Source organism: Oreochromis aureus, linkage group 4, assembly GCF_013358895.1.
Source record: "Oreochromis aureus strain Israel breed Guangdong linkage group 4, ZZ_aureus, whole genome shotgun sequence".
Taxonomy (NCBI): Eukaryota; Metazoa; Chordata; class Actinopteri; order Cichliformes; family Cichlidae; genus Oreochromis; species Oreochromis aureus.
Genome location: NC_052945.1, coordinates 26,516,968 through 26,535,925, shown reverse-complemented (window position 1 = coordinate 26,535,925; position 18,958 = coordinate 26,516,968). Strand labels below are relative to the sequence as shown.

The window sequence follows — 18,958 nt, the reverse complement described above, 5'->3', positions numbered from 1 at the left end:
GAAAACCCTAACAAGCAGACCGTTTGAGCAAGTATTTTGTGACAGCGGGAAGTAAAAAACTCCCTTTTAACAGGAAGAAGCCTCCTGCAGGACCTAGCTCTGCCGTGACGGTGAGTTATTATATAACTTGTCTTTTCTTTCTAGTGCTATTTTATTTTGTCCTAAAAAATGATTATTATTGATCTCTCAATTACAGTGTAGCAAAGAAAGTTAGTGTTAGCATGCTAGCTAAAATGGAATAGCTTTGGGATTACAGCTGATGTTCAACATTATGTTCTGGCTAATAGAGATCGGCAGCGGCTCAAGACAAGCATGCAAAACATGTAGCAAGACCAAATAGTAGTGAAAATTTTTTTTATAGAAAGCTATTTTATTACAAATAAGAAAGAACCCTGTATGAAGTTTTCCTTTTCCAACCAACAGAATTATTTGTGGCTGTATTCAGTTGTATTTTTCCTGGTTGTGAATCCATTTAAGTGCACTTTGTCAGTTTTTCTATACTAGAATAAGCAGCAGTAGAATATGAAGTCTGAAGTTCAGAGATAAAATTTTTCCTCACCTCCATAAAGTCTTTCCTCTGGATGGAAGAGTGCAGAGCTGCTGGTAAAGACTGACCGCATATCTGATCCCAGTTCTGCAGAGGAAGCAATCTTACATTTAGGACACAAAGCTGGAAGCTCCTCAAACACTTACACATTTTTATAAACCTCTGTAAAAAAAGTAATACATTAATGCTGTCTTTCTTTATAAACCTTTGATCAGTGTTAAGCACAAACTTCTACCTTCTTGTCTGTGAGTTTCTTGCCGGGGTTCGTCTCCTCTGGATGATAGAACCAGTTGACCCTGACCACCATGTTGCTGCCCCAGGACTCCCACATGCTCTGGATGCGACCGATGAAGGGCAGGTTGGGGCGGCCGGCGGACAGGAACACTGCACAGTCCCCGATGCGGATCATTTCTCTGCCACGCACAATGGCTTTGTAGAAGAGCTTCTTAGCCTTGCCTTTCATACCGCGTCTCTGGAGGGGCCACAAAGGATACGTTGGTCACAGACTGAAAAGCGCGATTGATTTTTTTTCCTAATGATAGAAAAAGATTTTTCTCCTCACCTGAGTGGGTTTCCCAAACCACTTCCAGAGCTGTCGTGCAGGAAGGAAAGCTGAAATTTTGGGCCTGTTCTCCACACTTGGAAGCCTCTGACGTTTAGCCAGCTCCTTAGTCGTGGGAAGGTGGACCCCCTCTCTCCTCTTTGGCCTCCCCGCTTTCCCCTCTCCTCCACTGGGCTTTGGTTTTGGAGGGCGACCCCTTTGTCCAGAGCCCTTTCCGGTGGCTGGCTTAGCCGGTTTAGAGGGAGCAGGAGCAGCAGCTGTTGGAGAGGTTGAGGGGGAGGGAGACTGTGGTGGTGGAGACAGTTCTTCCTCCTCCATTTTCACCTCAACCTCCTTCTTCACCTCCTCTTCCTCCTCTTCTTCTTTTGCTTCTTCTTTAGGTTTATCTTGTTCTGGAGGCTTCTGGACTGGGGCTGGTGGAGGTGTAGGAGTCCTCTCTTCATCTGAGCTGCAGGAGGAGTCGTCAGTTGACGAAGATGATGATGAAGATGATGACGAGGAAGAAGATGAGGAAGAACCAGAGCAGGATGAAGACGATGAAGAGCAGCTTGAGGTGCATTTCTTCTTCTTCTTGATTTTCCCTTTCTCTCCTTCTTCCTCTGAGTCTGAGCTGCTGCTGCTCTGCGATTCCTCTTTCATCTTTCTCCCCTCCCTCTTCTCCACCTCCTTTTTCTCCTCCTTTTTACCTTTCTCCTCTCTTGTGTCCACCTCCTGTCCTCTACCTCCACGACTGTCTGCCTTCTCTTTAGCCATCATTGGGGCTTTGTAGGTTGAGTCCTTGTCTGGCACACCAGTCTCACTACCCGGAGCTCTCACTTTAGGCTTTAGTAGCTTTTGATTGGCTGTGGCTGTGCTAATGGGGGTGTGGTCTCGCCTAACTTCACGACCTTCTAGCAACATCAGAGCCTTCGTCTTCTTAGTTTTAGGGGAAGTGACTCCTTCGTGGTCGAGCTTCACGAGGGGCTCTGCGGAGAGAGACTTCCGCCTCACGTCACCCTGCCCGGAGCTGGTCTTAGGCCTGGAGATGGAGCTCGGCCTGGACGACAGCTGGTCGGACGGCATCTTGATTTTAGGTCTGGGAGCCGAGGATGACGATATTGAAGATGATGATGAAGGTCTTGGAGTCAGAGAAGAGCTGGTTTTGCCTGCTGAGAGCCTAGAAATGGGGCTGGGCATGAGTCCCGAGCTTAGGCTGGGTCTAGAGCTGCTGTGATGGTCTGAGGAGGGTTTGGTTTTAGGCGAGGAACTAGAAGTAGGTCTGGGTGTGGATGACGCAGCAGGCTTGGATGCAGTAGATGAAGCAGTTATACTGGGCCTAGACATTGGCCTGTTGGCAGTAGGACTGACATTGCTGTTATTCTCCCTCTCTCTGCGCTGGCTGTTGTACGAGCTGAGGTTTGGCTCGCTGTACAGATCCACAGTCAGGACCTTACCGTAGGTGGAGGGGTAGAGCGAGGGAGGGAGAGAACGAGCTGCTTTAGAAGCTGGAGGCTGCGCCGGACTGCTCTTCCTGGGCACTGGACTGGAAAGCGTAGGGCTGCTTGTTGGGGATGTAGCGGAGCTCTTTCGGCCTGGTTTTGTTTGGGTTCCCAATGTTGGCCGGGATGCAGGGCGGGGTTTCTCCTGAGCTGGTTTCTGCACAGAGGAGGGTCGCTCCTGGGCGGGCTTGGCTGGAGCCTGGGGTCTTTCAACAGGCTGGGTGGAGGAAGGTGGAGGATCAGCTTTCTCCCGACCGTCTGAGTTCATGGAGCTCTCTGTGGGGAAAAGAGGAAAAACAATACAAATGTAATTTTATTTCCTGCTTTACTCCGCATTTGCTGACATTTCCATTGTGTGGCTTCATGACTTTTGTGGTCTGCAGCTCGTCATGCTGAGCAGGGTAGACAGATCAGCAAGCAAACGTTTCTAAAATGAAAATATTACATCTAAGAACTGCTTACCCAGTTAAAACGCAGGCGGCGTCAGCAAATCGGACAAGCGGTGTGCTTTTTATTACAGTTAAAGCTACAGGCTGCGAGCTTCACAGAACAGCACAGCAGCAGTTTGAGTAAATTCATTAAACTGACATCAGAGATGACACACATGGTCAAACTAGAGATGTCTGACACTTCTGAACCTCAAGCTATTTTTGCTGGTTCTGTTGTTTTAAAAACGTGACTCATCGAAACTGGTCTCTCTCATAAGTGCAGAAAGAAACCACACAGAAGTGTTTCTGTTATTATCCCTGATAAACAGTGTTCGTGAGTTCGTGACAATGTGATGGTATTAGTACTTTGTTTGGCTCACCTGGTTTGGGTTTTGGTTTGCGACCAGGTTTTCCCTTGATCTTGGGTGTGGTCTCCTCTGGCTTTGCTCCCGCCTCTTTACCCTCTTTGCTGCATTTGCGGACCCTCCTCCTGGAACAGCTGGCCACGAGCAGAGCCGGGGACGGTTCGGCACCTTTACAGAAGAAGACAAGGGTTTAAAGTTTACGTTTTCCACACTTTTAATAATGAATGCAAGAGATTTCAGGGGGGTGGGGGCTCATGTTGGTTGTCTGCAATGTGCAAACTGGGCTAAGATGTTTAGGGTACTGTTATGTAAGAGCATACACTCTACTGTCTTCATCCCCTCAGGAAGTGTTGGAAGCACCTTGTTTATTACAAGTTCCCACAGAGAAACACGGGGATTAGGACTCAGTGATCATTAAATATGTTCAGTTTTTTAAGGAAGCAATGTGCTTCATGGTCCCTGTTTTTCTCACTGCTTTTGACGCCTGAATCTGGCTTCACACACGGCAGTTTAAAAAGGCCAGCGTAGCGTATGAGAGCACTTTATGGGAAAAAAAAACCCAGACAAAATTCAAATGTAAAAGTGCAATGAGAGCCAGAGAGAGCGTGCAGACTCCCCCTTCTCTTTCTCCAAGAGTAATCTGAGTGTCTCTGGTGCTAAACCTTTCATACTGTGTTGTGTGCATATTTCGTGCTCACAGTGGATCTTGTAGTCTGGCGGCAGCAGTCTGATGTGTGAGAGAGGGATGCGGCCCGTGTCGCCATCGTCAAACTCCACCGTGATGAGATCATCATTCTCGTCGATGTCTGAACTTCCTGTTTGGAAGAAACGAAAATGCGCAGGTCAGCAGGAACGATTGGATCTGGTTAGATTAGATTAAAAGGGCTGATGCAGCATGTTTCGATCTGAAGTCAAGAACAGAATCCAGACCAGTTACGTTTCCTTTACAATCTCCAAGACAGTAAAATCTCTACAATGAAAGTGCACTCTGCTAAGATCGTTTGCATTTGTTTGTGCTGCTGGCAACAATGTAACTTGCTTATGAATCCTATCATTGAAGTGGTGGCTGTTTGTGCTCTTGTCGCACCGTTGACAACAGTGCCGGGGTAAAGACAGCGGTACTGCTGGCTCCAGTAGGCAGCGATGCGGGTGCCCTCAGGGAGATAGCGCACGGATGGAGGCTTCACATCAATGATCTGTACACACAGAAGTAGGAAGTCTTATATGGCAAGCTAAAGCATCAAACTATTTCATATTTCCCTTTGCACATGAACACAATACTTTCATTTTTGCTACTCTTTACACCTCACATATTTCACATAGATACTCACAGCCTCCTGGAGGAGTTGTTCCAAGCAGTAGATGTGCGGTCGGTTTCCTCGCTCCCCCTCCACGACCACGCTGTATCTGTGGGAAAAGGGGAGGGGTCAAAAGCTTGGGGTCATCAAGCAAGGGTCATTGCTTTTAACAACACTGTCAGACAGTCTTCTGAGCCACAGCAGCGTTCTTGGAAGTGTGAGTGGTCTCTTTGTCAGAGCCAGAGCTTAGTCCATATCTTGATAGAGGTTGAAGTGTAGCAGATTGAGGAACGCACTCCCTTTACTATTGTTTTCACTTTGTGTGAGTGTCATCATGGCAAAATGTGGTTTTGGTGGTACTTCCTTGTAGCAAGAACAACCACAGGGTCAAAAATATCTGTCTAACATAACCATACCAGATCCAAATTAACACAGAGATATGAAATTTCATGGTGACAGTGGGAGTGGGTCAAAAACTCATAAGTGAAATGTCATGTTTAATGTTTTCATTTTTCCATGTTTGTGTGAATGAATGTGTGTGCTTAAAGCAGGGGCTGTCAAACATAAGGCCCGAGGGCAAAAATTGGCCTGGTAAAGATCCCAATTCGGGCCACGGGATGGCTTTGGAAAATATGAAGGACAGCATAAACCTTTGGACTTTTGTGTTTACAACTTCTACTACTTTTATGCTAAGCTAAGAAGCTGCTCAAACGCCTCACATGTTTTTCCCTCTACTTACAAGTCTGCTAATGTGTACTCACATGTCAGGGGAGTGTACAGTGTTCACATGTCCTGCGTACAGTAGCTGGTCATCCATCGGGATCAATACTCTGAGTCCGTCCACCAGAGAGTCCTTATCCAGCACACACTGAACTGGAGCTGAACACAACACCACCCCAAACAGTAATAAATATGCATGTTATCATTTTAGCATGTGTGACAATCTGAGGTCGAGTCTGCGGGCACTGACCGGGAGTCGAGGCTCTCTCTGACACGCTGCTGCTTCGTGCTGGGAGGAGTTCGTCCTCGCTGAAGCTGCTGTCTTGGTTGTGTTCGAAGTCTTCGTCTGCCGCCATGCTCTCCATCAGCCTGCTCACCGCACCCCTGGAAGGCTGCAACACAAACAAGCAGATTTGATTATATTCCAAAAAAATGTGATGATGTTATTTTTCTTACAATCAAATTATTCTGGAACAAGAGTGATTCCCCTCGCGACACAGTGGCTTTTCTACTTAATGTTGATTTGTGCCACTCCACCAAATCACCAGGCTGACACACCACAAATGAACTTTTCACACACAAACAGTAGCATATTACAACGCTTATGCTGTCGAATAAATGATCTCCACCAGCACGAAGAGCCCTGCACACACTTCTGCTTCCTTTTCCAAAACAGACTCGAGTTTTGTCTGGTGGCAGATGGTGAGAAATGCAACACTTTGGCAGAAATCACACAATTAGGTTTACTTTTTTCCCCTCAGTAACGAAACAAAAGTGTTAAATCCAACACAAGCTATTAGTTTGTTTCTGAAGACCTTTTCATACTGTGTATAAACACACACACACACACACACACACACACACACACACACACACACACACACACACACACACACACACACACACACACACACACACACACACACACACACACACACACACACACACACAAAGCCTCAAAGTAGTTTTTGCACTATCAGGTCCAATAACTTTAAAGCTTTGGCTTTGTCCTCGTCAGCATAATTAAGTTCGAATCCACAATGATTTTGCAGCAAATTCATCATCATACTGACCTCTCTGGCTTTGGTCTTGGGTTTTGGTTGGCTCTTGCGTGCCAGGCTGAGGCTCAGCGGTGCAGGGCTGTCTGTGATTGGACTGCACAGAGTGGACGGGCTCACGGGCAGAGGAGAGTCCTTCAGCTTCTTTTTCTGTTTTTACAACACAGTTAAAAACATGCATATGAATAAATTATGTCACCGAGGCTCTGTTGGGCAGAATGACATTGTGTACACACACACACACACACACACACACACACACACACACACACACACACACACACACACACACACACACGGGGGGGGGATGCTTCCAAGCCGCCTGCAGTTGTCCTTTCTTGTCAGCAACACGCCACAGACAGCAGGGGAGTGCTGCACTGACTGAAGTTAACGGAAACCCTGCTGGCGCTCTGACATACACTCCTAAACACACACACTTGCAAACATTTCAAAAGAGAAAAGGATGCGAGGGAGCAGGAGTCTGAACAAGGAGGCGAAAAGGTAGTAGAAAAGATGTGGAGTGAGAGGAGAGGGGAAAAGGTGTGATTTTGTTGTTCAGTCTGAGCCGGTAACAGCTCAGTGACTTCTTGACATACTTTCATCACGTCTTTCCCGTCTCTGCTGGGCTGAGTGGGCTTCGGTCTGGAGACGGCCTTCGGTGTGAGCGGTGGGGCCGAGCTGGTGGAGGAGGAAGAGGAGGAGCTCTGACTGGTGGAAGGGGTGGAGGCTGACACCGACATCTGATTTGCTGAAACGGTGGCATCGTGGAGAAAAATCCTCTCGCTGCGTCGGCGGTTCCAGCCCTCATCCTCGCTGAAACCTCCGAACCCAGAGCTGCTGGTGAGGTCGAAGCTAAATCTCCGGGGTGAGCGAGGCATGGGGCGCGATTTGGGCAGAGGCTTGCGTTTGACTGGCAGCGCCTCGTCTCGCTTGGTGGGGCTACTCTGGTCAACGCGGCGGGTCGCCGGCGGCAAAAGGGGGAGCTCGGGGGCGGAGCGTTTTCCGTGCAGCAGAGAAGGGAACTTCCTTAACCGCACGTCCGAGCCGGAGTCTGACCACTCGCACTCTGGTGAACCTGTAGGAGGTGAGGAGAGGGTCATATGATGGTAAAAACTCTTCCTATGTATCTCTCACACATGCATAAAACTATACTCCTCCCATAAATATCCAGTCATTAATGAACTGAAGTGGTAGATTGCCTGAAATCAATAACTCTGTGAAAAGGACTATTGATCAGTTTGAAACTAATACATAATTCAAGGGTGAATCGTTACACACACCCTTGCTGTGACAATTAGAATGAATTAAAATTTAACCATCAATCAATAAGAAAATCCTGAACGAATGCTCAGGTGGTGAATCTGCTCAACCACAAAAAAACACAATAGAGTTAAAGGCCATCGGGGGAATGTGTGAAATCAGAAGCAGAGTGAACTGGGTCTGTCTGCATTAAAACAAAAGGAGAGAGAAGCCAGATCAGTTCACAGCTCATTTGTGTGTAAGATCTTTTACCCAGAGTGCTTTGCCTGCTGCAGTGTTTGCTGTCGTGGTGGAGGCTCAAAGAGGCCGAGCTGACAGGGAGCGCACTCGCCGCAAACCTGGCCAGCAGACCCAGCCCGCTCTCCTCACAACCGGGGTCGTCGTCTGAATCCGACTCTTCCTCGTCCTCGTCCTCGGAGGTTTCTGCGTCAGAGAAAAAATTTCCAGCTCAGAGACAAATGTGTTCATGGCAGGAGGTCTGGACCAAAGGTCAGATCACTTCCTACTGTTGCAGAGAGAGTGCACCACAGAGAGGGCTAATTAACAAAAGAAATAACACCGCTATTGCAGCAGCCCGGATCTTTAACTATGTGTCTACACAGGTACACATAAACACACATTAACATGTAGGCGGGTGAGAAACAACAGTGGAGAGAGAGGAGATCCACTGTCTGAACCGCCGCAGCCCGCCTTTACAATGTAAAGCTGCACGAGAAAGCGACAGCAAGAAAAATCAACCATAAACATGCATCTGAGCCACACACACACCCACCACAGCTGATTTCTGAGGACATTATATTGACTTACACTGGAAGTTTCATATAACCTTAGCTGTAGCTTGCCTGACCCTAATCCCAACCTAAACCTAGCCTGGAAACATCACTTTACCTTCAAATGTATTGATTTGCATCATGGGGACCCATAAAGTAGTTATGACCCCATAATGTCAGTGGTGAAACAGATTAAGGTCCCCACAAGGTCAGTAAAACCCGAGTGAGCTGACTGGGATATTATTTATTATTGGAAAAATAAAAACGCTTAAAAACATCATGAAAATAAAATAAAAGCTGCTCCTCCTCCTCTGACAAGCCAGAAGAGCACACAAAGAGACACACACACTCAGAGTGTAGCATAGCGGCGGTTAGCTGCATGTAGCTGGCAGTTAGCAGTTCATGAACAGAGGGGGTTAGTGTTAACATGGAGGGTGGATACACAGTACATTTAAGAGCTGTAAAATTATTAAAAGGCTATAACTTTGGGATTTAAGTGATACTAAAGCACAGAACTATAAAAAAAATTTGGGGGAAAGGAAACTCATCACTAGGCTGAAAATCAAGTGGTTCTGGATTTTTGTTTTCAAAGCCTCAGTTCTAACAAGAATCAGAGGCGACTGATGTCAGGTTGCCCTGGAGTATAGCTGCGGGTCACTGCAGGGTTTTTAGGAAGCTTTAACCCTAATTAACAGTTTACTTTCACTGCAGCTCGAGACAAGAACGAAAACATTTAAAGACTTGTTTCGAGGTTCTAACAGTTACTTTTAGGAACTAAATCTGGTGCACATGTTGTACTGTGAATCCACTGTGTGTTAACAGTAAGCAGACAGACGTTAGGACAAGCAGGCACTGAGAGGACAGCCCTGTGAGGCCCCTTATGTGGTTTAATTATCCATGGTTACATCCTCTGTTCCCACCCAACACCAAATGTGTCTCTTTAAACTTTTACAAGCCATCAGTAGACATTAACTTGGTAGGTGAGGGTAACCATGGCTACCGTCAGAGCTCCAAATTGTGTGAACAATAAAAAAAACAAAACAAACCCCTCCCCCCCAAAAAAGTTAATATTCTCTGTAGGCATTTCAATTTCAGCATAGTCCATGTTAGTCAATAATAAAATTGAGGGAGGGGCACATCCTACTTACAGAGCAGGTGACAGGGGTGTGGCCTCAGACAGGGTGGGGCGGGGCAGCGCAGCGGCGAGAGCCTAGCCGTAACGTAGCCTGGCCTTAGCCCAGTCTAGCTTAAGCAAAGCCACAGCGCAGAATGGCCGTGGCGCGGTAGTGTAGGCTCAAGGCTGCGCTAGTCCTCGCCAAGCTTCTGTAATGTCGCAGTAGCAGCAGCACAAGCACATGGAACAGGCTGAGACACTTAAAAGCATCATGAGTAGGGCAGGAAGGGGATGGGGGTGGGGGTCAAAGGTGAGAGGACAGAGCAAGGTGTCGGAGACAGCAACGTAAAGGGAAAAGGGTTATTTGAAGGTTTAGTAGACACACAGGAGGAGCTCTATTGTCCAAATATCCCAAAATCACTCTTGGGTCATTTCCCCCCCCAAAAACGTCAAACACCAGGCCACATGCTCAAGAAGCGTTGGGTCTAAAAACAAAAGTGAAGTGCGACGACTAACACTAGCATTACACATCTATTTTATGACCGTTTAAAAGCGCAGCAAGGAAATTATCTGTCCAAACAGACTGGGCTCTGTGTGCTCTGAATTCATCTTCTAGCTTTCCAAGTGTGAACCCTTAAGCAGGACAGCCATTTTCCAGCTATCCACAGGGATATTTGACGAACAGAGCACTTCAAAGGATGTGTGAGGTGCACTTGGGCAGCTGGACGTACTGACAGAGACGGACAGACAGATGAAGCAGACACAAGGACCACGGCGCTTTGCCTTCTGTAGCAATCAAATCAACACCTTTAATAAAGCTTATAGATGTCAAACTGCAATACAATTTTATGAGGGGGCGAAAAATTCACAATTCACAAAATGTTCAATGTACAAATGCTACAAAACAGTTTGCAATCCAGGCATTAAAAAACACCGTAGAAATAGGTAAACATTTTTTTAAAAAAATATGGCAACTCTGCAGAGAGGCCAGCAGCGAGAGAGGTAGAGATCGTCAAGCAAAAGCACAGTCTTAACAAAACAAAAAAACAAAAAAGCTGCCTTAGTGAAGACCAAACTAAGACACAAGCTCTAAGACACAGTGATGTCTGACTCGACAGCAAGCGGCGAATAGCTCTAAGATTTGGTCAGTAACCTTGGTCGAAGGAGTCGTCAGAGGAGCTGAGGCCCGCTTCCTCCAGCAGTAGGGATAAGTGCTTGTGTTTCTTCTTCTGAGATTTCTCACTGGATAGCAGGGATGTCGGCGATGAAGTGGACCGCCTCTTCCTGGGCAGGCTGCCGTGGGAGCGCGTCCCTGAGAGAGGGGGCCAGCCCCCTCGAGCAGAAGTGTGCTCCTCTGAATCGGAGTCTGGTGTGGAGAGAGTGCGGTTAATCATTCATGAGGTCATGAGGATGGAAACAAAGACTCAGACACAAAGAGTTTCCGCTTGGTTTCAATATCACAGCCTCGCAGAGATTAATGTTTTATTTTCTAAACTAATGCAGCAAAAGCCCAGCATATCTGCAACCAGTCAGCCGCAGATAATCTAACTTTCTACACCATCTAACCAACAAGCATGTGTCAAGAAAATGGGGAAAAATGCAAGAAAGCAAATCATTGCCAGACAAGAAAAAGACGAGATTGGTGAGTGATCAAGCAGGTCACCCAGAAACTGATCCACCTGTGCAGCTTTAAATTGCTCTCAGTGGTTCTGATGCACTTTATCTGTGGAAGTCTTGCACATGCAAATCTAATTCCCACCACTTCAGACCCAACTCCCACCTCTACAGCACTCTTCTGTGTGCTGAAGCCAGTGACTGACAAATGTAAAATGACATAAGTGGCATAAAACATGAGTATGTGCTGCACTTTTAATTTTTCAAGTCTAACCATGAATTATATTTTTTTTTAAAAAAGTGACACTGTATCAGCATTAGCTAAAAGCAGGCCACTCTATACCTCAGGCTGTGTTGACAGTTGGGGAAAAGACACATGAAGCTACTTTTTTGTCTCCAGGTACTCACTGTTAGAGCAGCTGCTGAGCTCTGATCTCATGGGAGAGAACAAAGCGGTCTTCTTCTGACCTTTCACTTTCCGGGCAGCGTCTGAAGCAGAAGCCTTGGTAGCCATCTTGTGTTTTCCTGCTTTGACCGAGGAGTGGATTCCTCTCTCCTTGAGTCGACTTTCCACAGACTTGCTCTTCGACTTCTCCGATTTCGTGCTGGAGGTGAATTTGCGTGATGCGCCGAGAGAGCCGAGCTGCGAGAGAGAGAGCGCTCTGTCGAGGTCTGACGCCAGCTGCTCCTGCTCACATACGAGGCCACGCTTTGCCTTTAGCACCTAAGACCATCACCATAGACTCATCATTAATTATACGAGAACAGTCGCATTACCCTGCTGCCAAAAAAATGCACTTCCAGGTAGCCTACCTCCAGCGGATGACTAGTAGATGGCTCCGTGTCATTCCAGCTCTTCTTCTTTTTCTTCTTTTTCACTTTCAAGCCTCCACTTCCTGCCTCCGTCTCCTCTTCTTCTCTGGACACCCGGAACTTCTTCCTTTGTCCTTCCCCTGCTTCAGAATCCTCCGAGTATTGCACCGCCCTACCCACCCTGGGACAGAAATATCCACCTTTGCTGAATATGCATACAGAAAAGCATGCATAAAGGAGAACAAACGGCAAAAGTAAACAGCAGATTACATTCGTGGGGTCACTCACTTTCCAGGCCTGCTGTCCAGTTTGGTAGGTGTGGCCAAGTGTTTCCTCTTTCTAGGTCGCCCTCTACCCCGTCTGGTCAGACTGCGCCTCTCATCTTCCTGCAGCTGGCGCTCACTGACCCAACAGAAAACAATTTTAAGTGTGTGTTCGTCCTGGAGCGGAGGAATGGGAGCATTTTTTGCAGCTTTGTGATTACTTTGCGTAGTAGTGGCTCTTACAGCAAGTGTGCAAGCAGTGTTAAAAAAAAACTTACCGCTTGTCTCTGCGTCTCTGGAGCTTGCTGAGCTCTCTCTGCTTCTCTTTATACGTCTTCTGCAGCTCAGCCAAGCGGACACGGAGTTCCACTTCCATTGTGTCCAACACATCCAGAGGCAGTTTACTGTACAGCTGCAAAGAGCGGCAACGAGGTGAGAAACACTTCCTAAACAGACTCATTTTCAATTGTGGGCCACACGTTTCTTGATCTTACCGGCTCCTCCTTCCTCTGCCGCCAGCTGTACTTCTTGTTGGGGTCCAGCGTTCTGGGCAGATCAATGTGGGATTGTTTCTCTATGGCCTCCAGAAGGACTTGTTTGCTTGCTTCAAGAAGACAGTCTAGATCCTCTAATGTCACATCTGGATGGGATGCAGAAAAAACTAAAATTAGAGGAGTTGATAAATATAAATAGCTGTTTATTACATCTGTTAGAAACTGCTTACCTTGCTTCTTGTGGCTGTTTTCTAACTCTTGCTGAGCCATTTGGCTAAGCAGGGCCATCCCCTCCAGCGCCACCATCTCCATGGGTCCTGCAGTGCTGCAGCTTTCTATCTGTGGTATGAGTGTTGGGGCAGGTGGGGTGATGGATAGAGGATGGACCATCTCACTAGCTGTCAGCAAGGCGAGCATCCCTGCCATGGGATCTTCTGAACTGATGACAAGTGGAAGTGGAGAGGTAGGGGCAGGAAGTGGATAGAGAGGAGGCTCAACAAGACTTTCTTTTGGACTGGGAGCATCTAATATGACTGGACTGTCTGGCTGTTCCTGTTCACATGAAGCACTGGTGGTTTGATCTAGTGACGCACATGTCTGAGACAGTTCCTGTCTGTCTGAATCTGTGCTGATGCACTCTGCATAATGTGTTTGGTCTGGATCCTTTATGACCTTGGATTTAGGTTCAGCTTCTGTGAGTGTAGGAGGCTCAGAATATGCTGTCTGACATGAGTAAGCTGAAACTTCTATTTTGATTTGACCTTCTTCCTTCTCTTCCTCCCTGACTTCCAGCCCTCTGGCTCGTTGTGGTGGAGGACTAGGGACATGCAGAGGTAACGGTTGAGGCTGTGGCTTTGAGGGTTCCCTGTCTTCTTCATTGTCCTGGGTGACTTGGGCAGGACTACAGCTTTGCCGAAGAGGTCCGAGTGGCTCTGGTGTTATGTCAAGCTTTCCCTGCTCCACATCAGGTTCCTGTTTGAGGAAAGATCCCGTCTTTGACTGCTCTAGCTTTTGAGGCTTGATATCTGTGTCCAAAAGCCTTGAATGGAGATGTGCTGAGGGCAAAGGGGCAGCTAAAGCAGGAGAGCAAACACGACGGGGTGGGACAGCTTCTGCATTTTCCCCTGTGGGTGTTGGGATGTGATAAGGAGGAAAAGGTGAGCCAAACGGGGCCGTGATGGACTGGTAAGGATAACCTGGAGGGAGATCTGTCACAAAGGCAAACAAAAACATAAGTTAGAAAGCAAATTTGTCCGAAATCAGGAGGTAGGTCAGATTAATTCATTGCTTAAGACACTTTGTTTTCATGGTAGTGCAAACATAAAGTCTTATGTATCCACTCTAGCTGACATGATGATGAAAAGCAAAGATGGCTGCATTTTCACTTGTGAGGTTGCTGCAGACTCACCGGAGTACATGCTTTGAAAGGGTGCAGAGGTCGGCTTCTGACCCTCTCTCCGTTCCCTCTGTCCCATCTCCCCCTCCTCAGTAATCTCTCGTTTAGGCCGCCGTGGCGAGGAAGGGGGCGGAGACGCTGAACGGGGTGAAGGCGGGTGAGGCAGGGGCTTTGGCGGAGACAGTACTCTCTGCCCACCTTCCTCAGACTTCAGTGTGGTCACTGGAGAGGGGAGCCGAGGCAGTGGGGTTAGGGACGATGTCGACGGGGTTGGAGATCGAGAGGAAGGAGGAGGTTTGCGGGGATGCAGCACCGGTGAGGGAGACGGGGATGAAATTGAGGAGGGTCTGGGCTTTGAGTCAGTGTTACGCTTGTCTGCTTTGTCTTCCATCTCTGGCCGGTGCTCACTGGCCTTTAGGCGCTCCTACAACACAGAAGAGGAGATATTTTTGACAGATGCACGCACCGTGTGTGTATGATGTGACAGACTCAGGATATGAATTGTGGGATGTGCTTTGTTTAGACTTCCCTGGCTGTATTCTTTTGCAGCTGCAGGATATGGCTGTTTACTGATCTTCACTTTTTGGAAGCGCAATCAAAGCAGGGAACTAAAATCCTACTGCAAGCCAATCTAACACATTGTTTTGCTGTGTTTATGCCTTTATGTCTACATGCAGCTGGATTGTACAATGTCTAATATTCATGGAAATGTCTTTAAATATGTTGTTTGTTGACATGAAGGTGCTTAACAGCACAAAGTGCACTCACAGCTATCTGTGCATTCCTCTGTAGCTCCAGGACCTGCGCCGTGTGCTGCTGAATCATGAGTAGCTCGTGTTGTCGGAGGATTTGCTGCTGAGAGAGGAGCTGCAGCTGGGCCGCATGCTGCAAAGTGCTGGTTGTACCGTACACACCCGACCACACTGGGGCTCCACGCTCCAGTACATCACCACCTGCAGAACAGCAGCCAGAGCCATGAGAAGAAAGTAAAATTAAATGTCCATTTAAAGTGGCTGCTTTTTACAAAGCAGTTTTTTCCCCACTTACAAAAAGATTTTGGGGTTATTTTGAATTTGATAGAGAAATATTGGAACCTGGGCATGTTTACTACTGTGATACTTCACATCCTTTTTGTAGCTTTTGGGCACTTAGGAAACCAGCTGATCTAGTTTTAATATAAAAATGTTTGTACACTGTTGCCTTGTTGCATTGCTATAACTACCCCATGCACATTAGGTGGTACTCAACTGTAAAGGAAAACGACTGAAACCGAGATGTACAAGGGGAAAAGAAGTGCAATGCGCTGCTACAGGATCACAGATACAGGGTTTAGGATGGCTTATGGTCACAGAATAGAGTCAGCTGATGGCAAATTATAAAATGAAGCCAGAGAAACATGAGTGGTTTTCCATTTTCATTTGTTTACAGAAAGTACAAACAGTAACATCTGTCTGTATAAAAGTGGTACTCCTTTGTTTTTGCTTGAGCAAAACAGAAGCCAACTTGCACTGATACTTTTACAAAGACAACAGCTTTCCTACCATAGTGTGGCAGGTGTTCGGATGGGATGACGATTAGCTGTCCAGACTGCGGATCTCTGGCAAACTGGTAGGGAGGGGGCATCGAGCCTGGCAGAGAGGGTGGGTAGCCTGGGGGGAGGGTCTGGTGGAGTGAAGAGGGACCCAGGCCTGAATAGGAGGGGAGGAGAATAAAAGGGTGAAAAATTGAGGCAGAAGTGTGAAAAACGTCAGATGAAAAGAAGAGAAAGTCAACAGAAGCCAAACCGAATCCAACATTTACCCAGTGCTATTCTTCATTCAGTATTTATACTCACAGTGAAAGCATAATGGAATCACATGTGGGAGCGTGCACTGAATTTAGCTGCTTGAGAGAGGATTTTGTTTTTGGGGTTTTTTTGTCCTCCGTGTCTAGACAGAGAAGGCCCTTGGGGAGCTCTGCATGACCATGTGTCTCAGTGTTGCATGTTTTCAAACCTTACGTGTACGCTTGCATAAGCATGCGAGTGAGTGAGTTTGTGTCTCCGTGCTGTTATTTCTGGACAGTGTGCGTTGGAAGAAGCAGGTCTGGAATGTCCTGCAGAGACCAGGAATGTCTGCGGCACTTGACTCAACGGGGCTGCTGCTGGTTGAACCGCTCGACGGACGGACAACACCAATCAAGAAAAGCCACGTGTGTGAAGCTAGACAAAGCATGTTGTGTGTTGCTCTGCATTTAGCACCAGGTGTTATAACGCTGACAGACAGTAAGATAGAAATGCCTCTGAAAGTGCAAAAGCATACAGAGTTAAAACCGCTAATTCCTTTAGCGGCGTGCTGTGCTATCTGTCCCACATCTGGGCGTCTCCTTCAGTGCTCAAGGAGCTTATTTAAACTCAAGTTTCCATCAAACAAACCGACTGTAACACACGTAATATGTGTTTACCAATTTGTTTTAATGCAAACAGTAAGTAAACTAGGGCTGTCTGTATGATTACTTCTAAATAATCCATTAAATAATTGTTTACTCTAAAAAAAAAATAAAAATAAAAAAAAAATGTTGAAACAACAGTCAAAATAAAAGCAGCACAATCAACAATGTGTCTTTATTAATTTTCTGCTGCTTGAATAAAAGATTCATTATTTCAGCTTCTGTTGACTTTTCTCTTCACATAAAGCACAAAATTATTAAAATCACCAGTTACACAACTGAGTTCCTCAACAATGTTATGAGAAGTTTGGGGAAAAATCTAAAGTGTCTGAGACAAAAGCACATCTACATACTGTATGGAGAGCCAGAGAGCCAGACTGGGGGAGCTCCAGGCCGGGGCATCCATGGGTGAGAGGTCAAAGTTGAGGGGTCGGGAGGCCATCGTCCAGCCCCTGCCAGAGCGGCACCTCCTGTGACCACAAGGTTTGGGGTCATGAGGCTGGACGTCATCATACCGGGTGTCAAGCCGCTAGATAGTGGGGCAGGGTGCATCTGAGTAAACTCTGCCAGTTCCTTGGACTCTCTAAAAGGAAACAAGACCCGTTTAATAAAGGGACAACCCCTGGGGCTGAGAAATGAAGGCAGAGTGGAAGTGCCAAAAACTGCAGTTTAAAGGACGGCTCCAAAAGCGAGTCAATCCCAGTGGACTCCCACGTTAAAATGCATTCAACTTTACAGCAGAAATAAACCAGTTTACAGTGTGCTACATAAACATTTTTAACCACGTTCATAACAACTGTACACAGGATGTTTTGTAAGATTTTGCTCAGGCTTAAAATTTTGCATTAACAGGAACATGACTGCTTTGACAGACAGGTGGATGGAAACTAGCTACCTGCTCTGTGCCGTACCAGCGAATCTGAGTGGCTGAACTGGACCTCTTTACTAGCATTTTTAGTGGAATTAACACAGCAACAAAGAAATCTGTGCTCCAGTTTTGGTGAGTAAAAATTCTAGTACCTCATTTGTTTCTTCACAGGAATTAGCAGGACTGTGTCGATTGCACCCGCACAGTTTCGGGATACAGCTCGTTAGCTGAGCTTGCTAAGAAGTTTGAACTCTGCACTGCAAATATGGTCACATGTAGCACCAAACTCACAAAGTGGTGAAAACCACAGAGTTTAAGTCACAAAGCAACAGGTGACACAGTTGCTTCTTCCATCCTTTATATACAGGCTATGATTTTAATTTAATATTGTTTAAAGAAGAGGTGATAAAAGAGACCTGCAGTTGTCCCAATACTAGACTTGTTTAACCACGATTCATGACTAAGAAGTAACTGAGTTACTAACAATAAAAAAATTAAAAAAAAAAAAAAAAAATCAATAGATGATTTACTTCCTCACCTGAGCACTTTCTCCTGCTCACGTTCCAGCCGGCCAGCCAGCAGTCTGTCATCGTGGTGGCGAGCACGGTCCTCTCCACGTTCTTCATCTACACATTCAGGAAGACGGGAAGAGAGAAAAGGATTCATTATCACATTTTCTTCTATTATACACCATAGAAGAAAATATGATGGGCTATAACAGCCATATTATGCTACCTACTACAGTGCACTCTACTCTTGGACATCTCTCTGGTCTATAGTAGGGATGAAAAAAGGAAACTTTGGCAGAAGTTCATAAAGTCGAGCACGATGGGTGACAACAGAGAACAGAAGGGGGAAAATACAAGGTGACAGCGACTAAAGGTGGCACAGCATGTCATAATGAGCAGAGAGGCTAAAAAGAAATTAGCTTCATTCTCCAAACAGAGTGTGTGTGCACACAAACTGTACAAATACACACAGAAATGGAGTGACGGCTCTCACTCCAGTTGCCAGCTCGCATCAATTATTAGTCTAGTGCCACAGGAGACACGTGAACCTGCCATCGCTGCCTTACTACTGCATACACAGGGCCTTAAACCCATCCTGCTTACTATGAGAGCCAACGGCAAAAGACTGAGGAGGAAGAAAAGAGGAGGAAGGGGAGCAGCACTCAAGCGGGCAACCCAGAATAAACATGAGGGTCTCCTCCTCTCTCCCATTAACCCTTTTCCATCTCATCAACGCTGACTGAGGGTCCCCGAGCAGCAGAAGGTTTTATACATGTGTGCCAAACCCTTCAGTCATGAGTCCGTCAGTGTGTGTGTGTGTGTGTGTAGCCTATAAAAGGACAAGAGACTTTAACAATCCCTGACATGCTCCACAGGAAAGGGTTCTAGACTGTTACCAAGGTTACAAGGAGCCTGTCCCACATGCTATCCTTTCTGTATCAGGGATAAACACTGCGTGCCCCCTCTTCTTCCCC

At 46.7% G+C, this 18,958-nt stretch overlaps 1 protein-coding gene across 2 annotated transcripts in view; it reads right to left on the bottom strand.

Annotated features, from left to right (window-relative positions):
- The window catches only part of tnrc18 (trinucleotide repeat containing 18), a 47,317-nt gene that overhangs the window by 4,304 nt on the left and 24,055 nt on the right, over window positions 1-18,958 (bottom strand). The window contains exons 6-29 of one of the 2 annotated variants that reach the window (XM_039610899.1): window positions 18,014-18,101; window positions 16,961-17,190; window positions 15,722-15,868; window positions 14,949-15,133; window positions 14,193-14,604; window positions 13,015-13,992; window positions 12,785-12,930; window positions 12,569-12,702; window positions 12,316-12,429; window positions 12,028-12,208; window positions 11,623-11,938; window positions 10,754-10,966; window positions 7,969-8,139; window positions 7,053-7,531; window positions 6,472-6,606; window positions 5,649-5,790; window positions 5,440-5,557; window positions 4,712-4,787; window positions 4,420-4,576; window positions 4,079-4,195; window positions 3,396-3,548; window positions 1,110-2,863; window positions 783-1,019; window positions 560-634 (exon numbers count right to left, since the gene is read on the bottom strand). In XM_039610899.1, the coding sequence (XP_039466833.1) occupies window positions 560-634; window positions 783-1,019; window positions 1,110-2,863; window positions 3,396-3,548; window positions 4,079-4,195; window positions 4,420-4,576; window positions 4,712-4,787; window positions 5,440-5,557; window positions 5,649-5,790; window positions 6,472-6,606; window positions 7,053-7,531; window positions 7,969-8,139; window positions 10,754-10,966; window positions 11,623-11,938; window positions 12,028-12,208; window positions 12,316-12,429; window positions 12,569-12,702; window positions 12,785-12,930; window positions 13,015-13,992; window positions 14,193-14,604; window positions 14,949-15,133; window positions 15,722-15,868; window positions 16,961-17,190; window positions 18,014-18,101 (6,758 nt within the window). The remainder of the gene's footprint in view (window positions 1-559; window positions 635-782; window positions 1,020-1,109; window positions 2,864-3,395; window positions 3,549-4,078; window positions 4,196-4,419; window positions 4,577-4,711; window positions 4,788-5,439; window positions 5,558-5,648; window positions 5,791-6,471; window positions 6,607-7,052; window positions 7,532-7,968; window positions 8,140-10,753; window positions 10,967-11,622; window positions 11,939-12,027; window positions 12,209-12,315; window positions 12,430-12,568; window positions 12,703-12,784; window positions 12,931-13,014; window positions 13,993-14,192; window positions 14,605-14,948; window positions 15,134-15,721; window positions 15,869-16,960; window positions 17,191-18,013; window positions 18,102-18,958) is intronic. The other variant, XM_039610900.1, reaches the window with a different exon arrangement.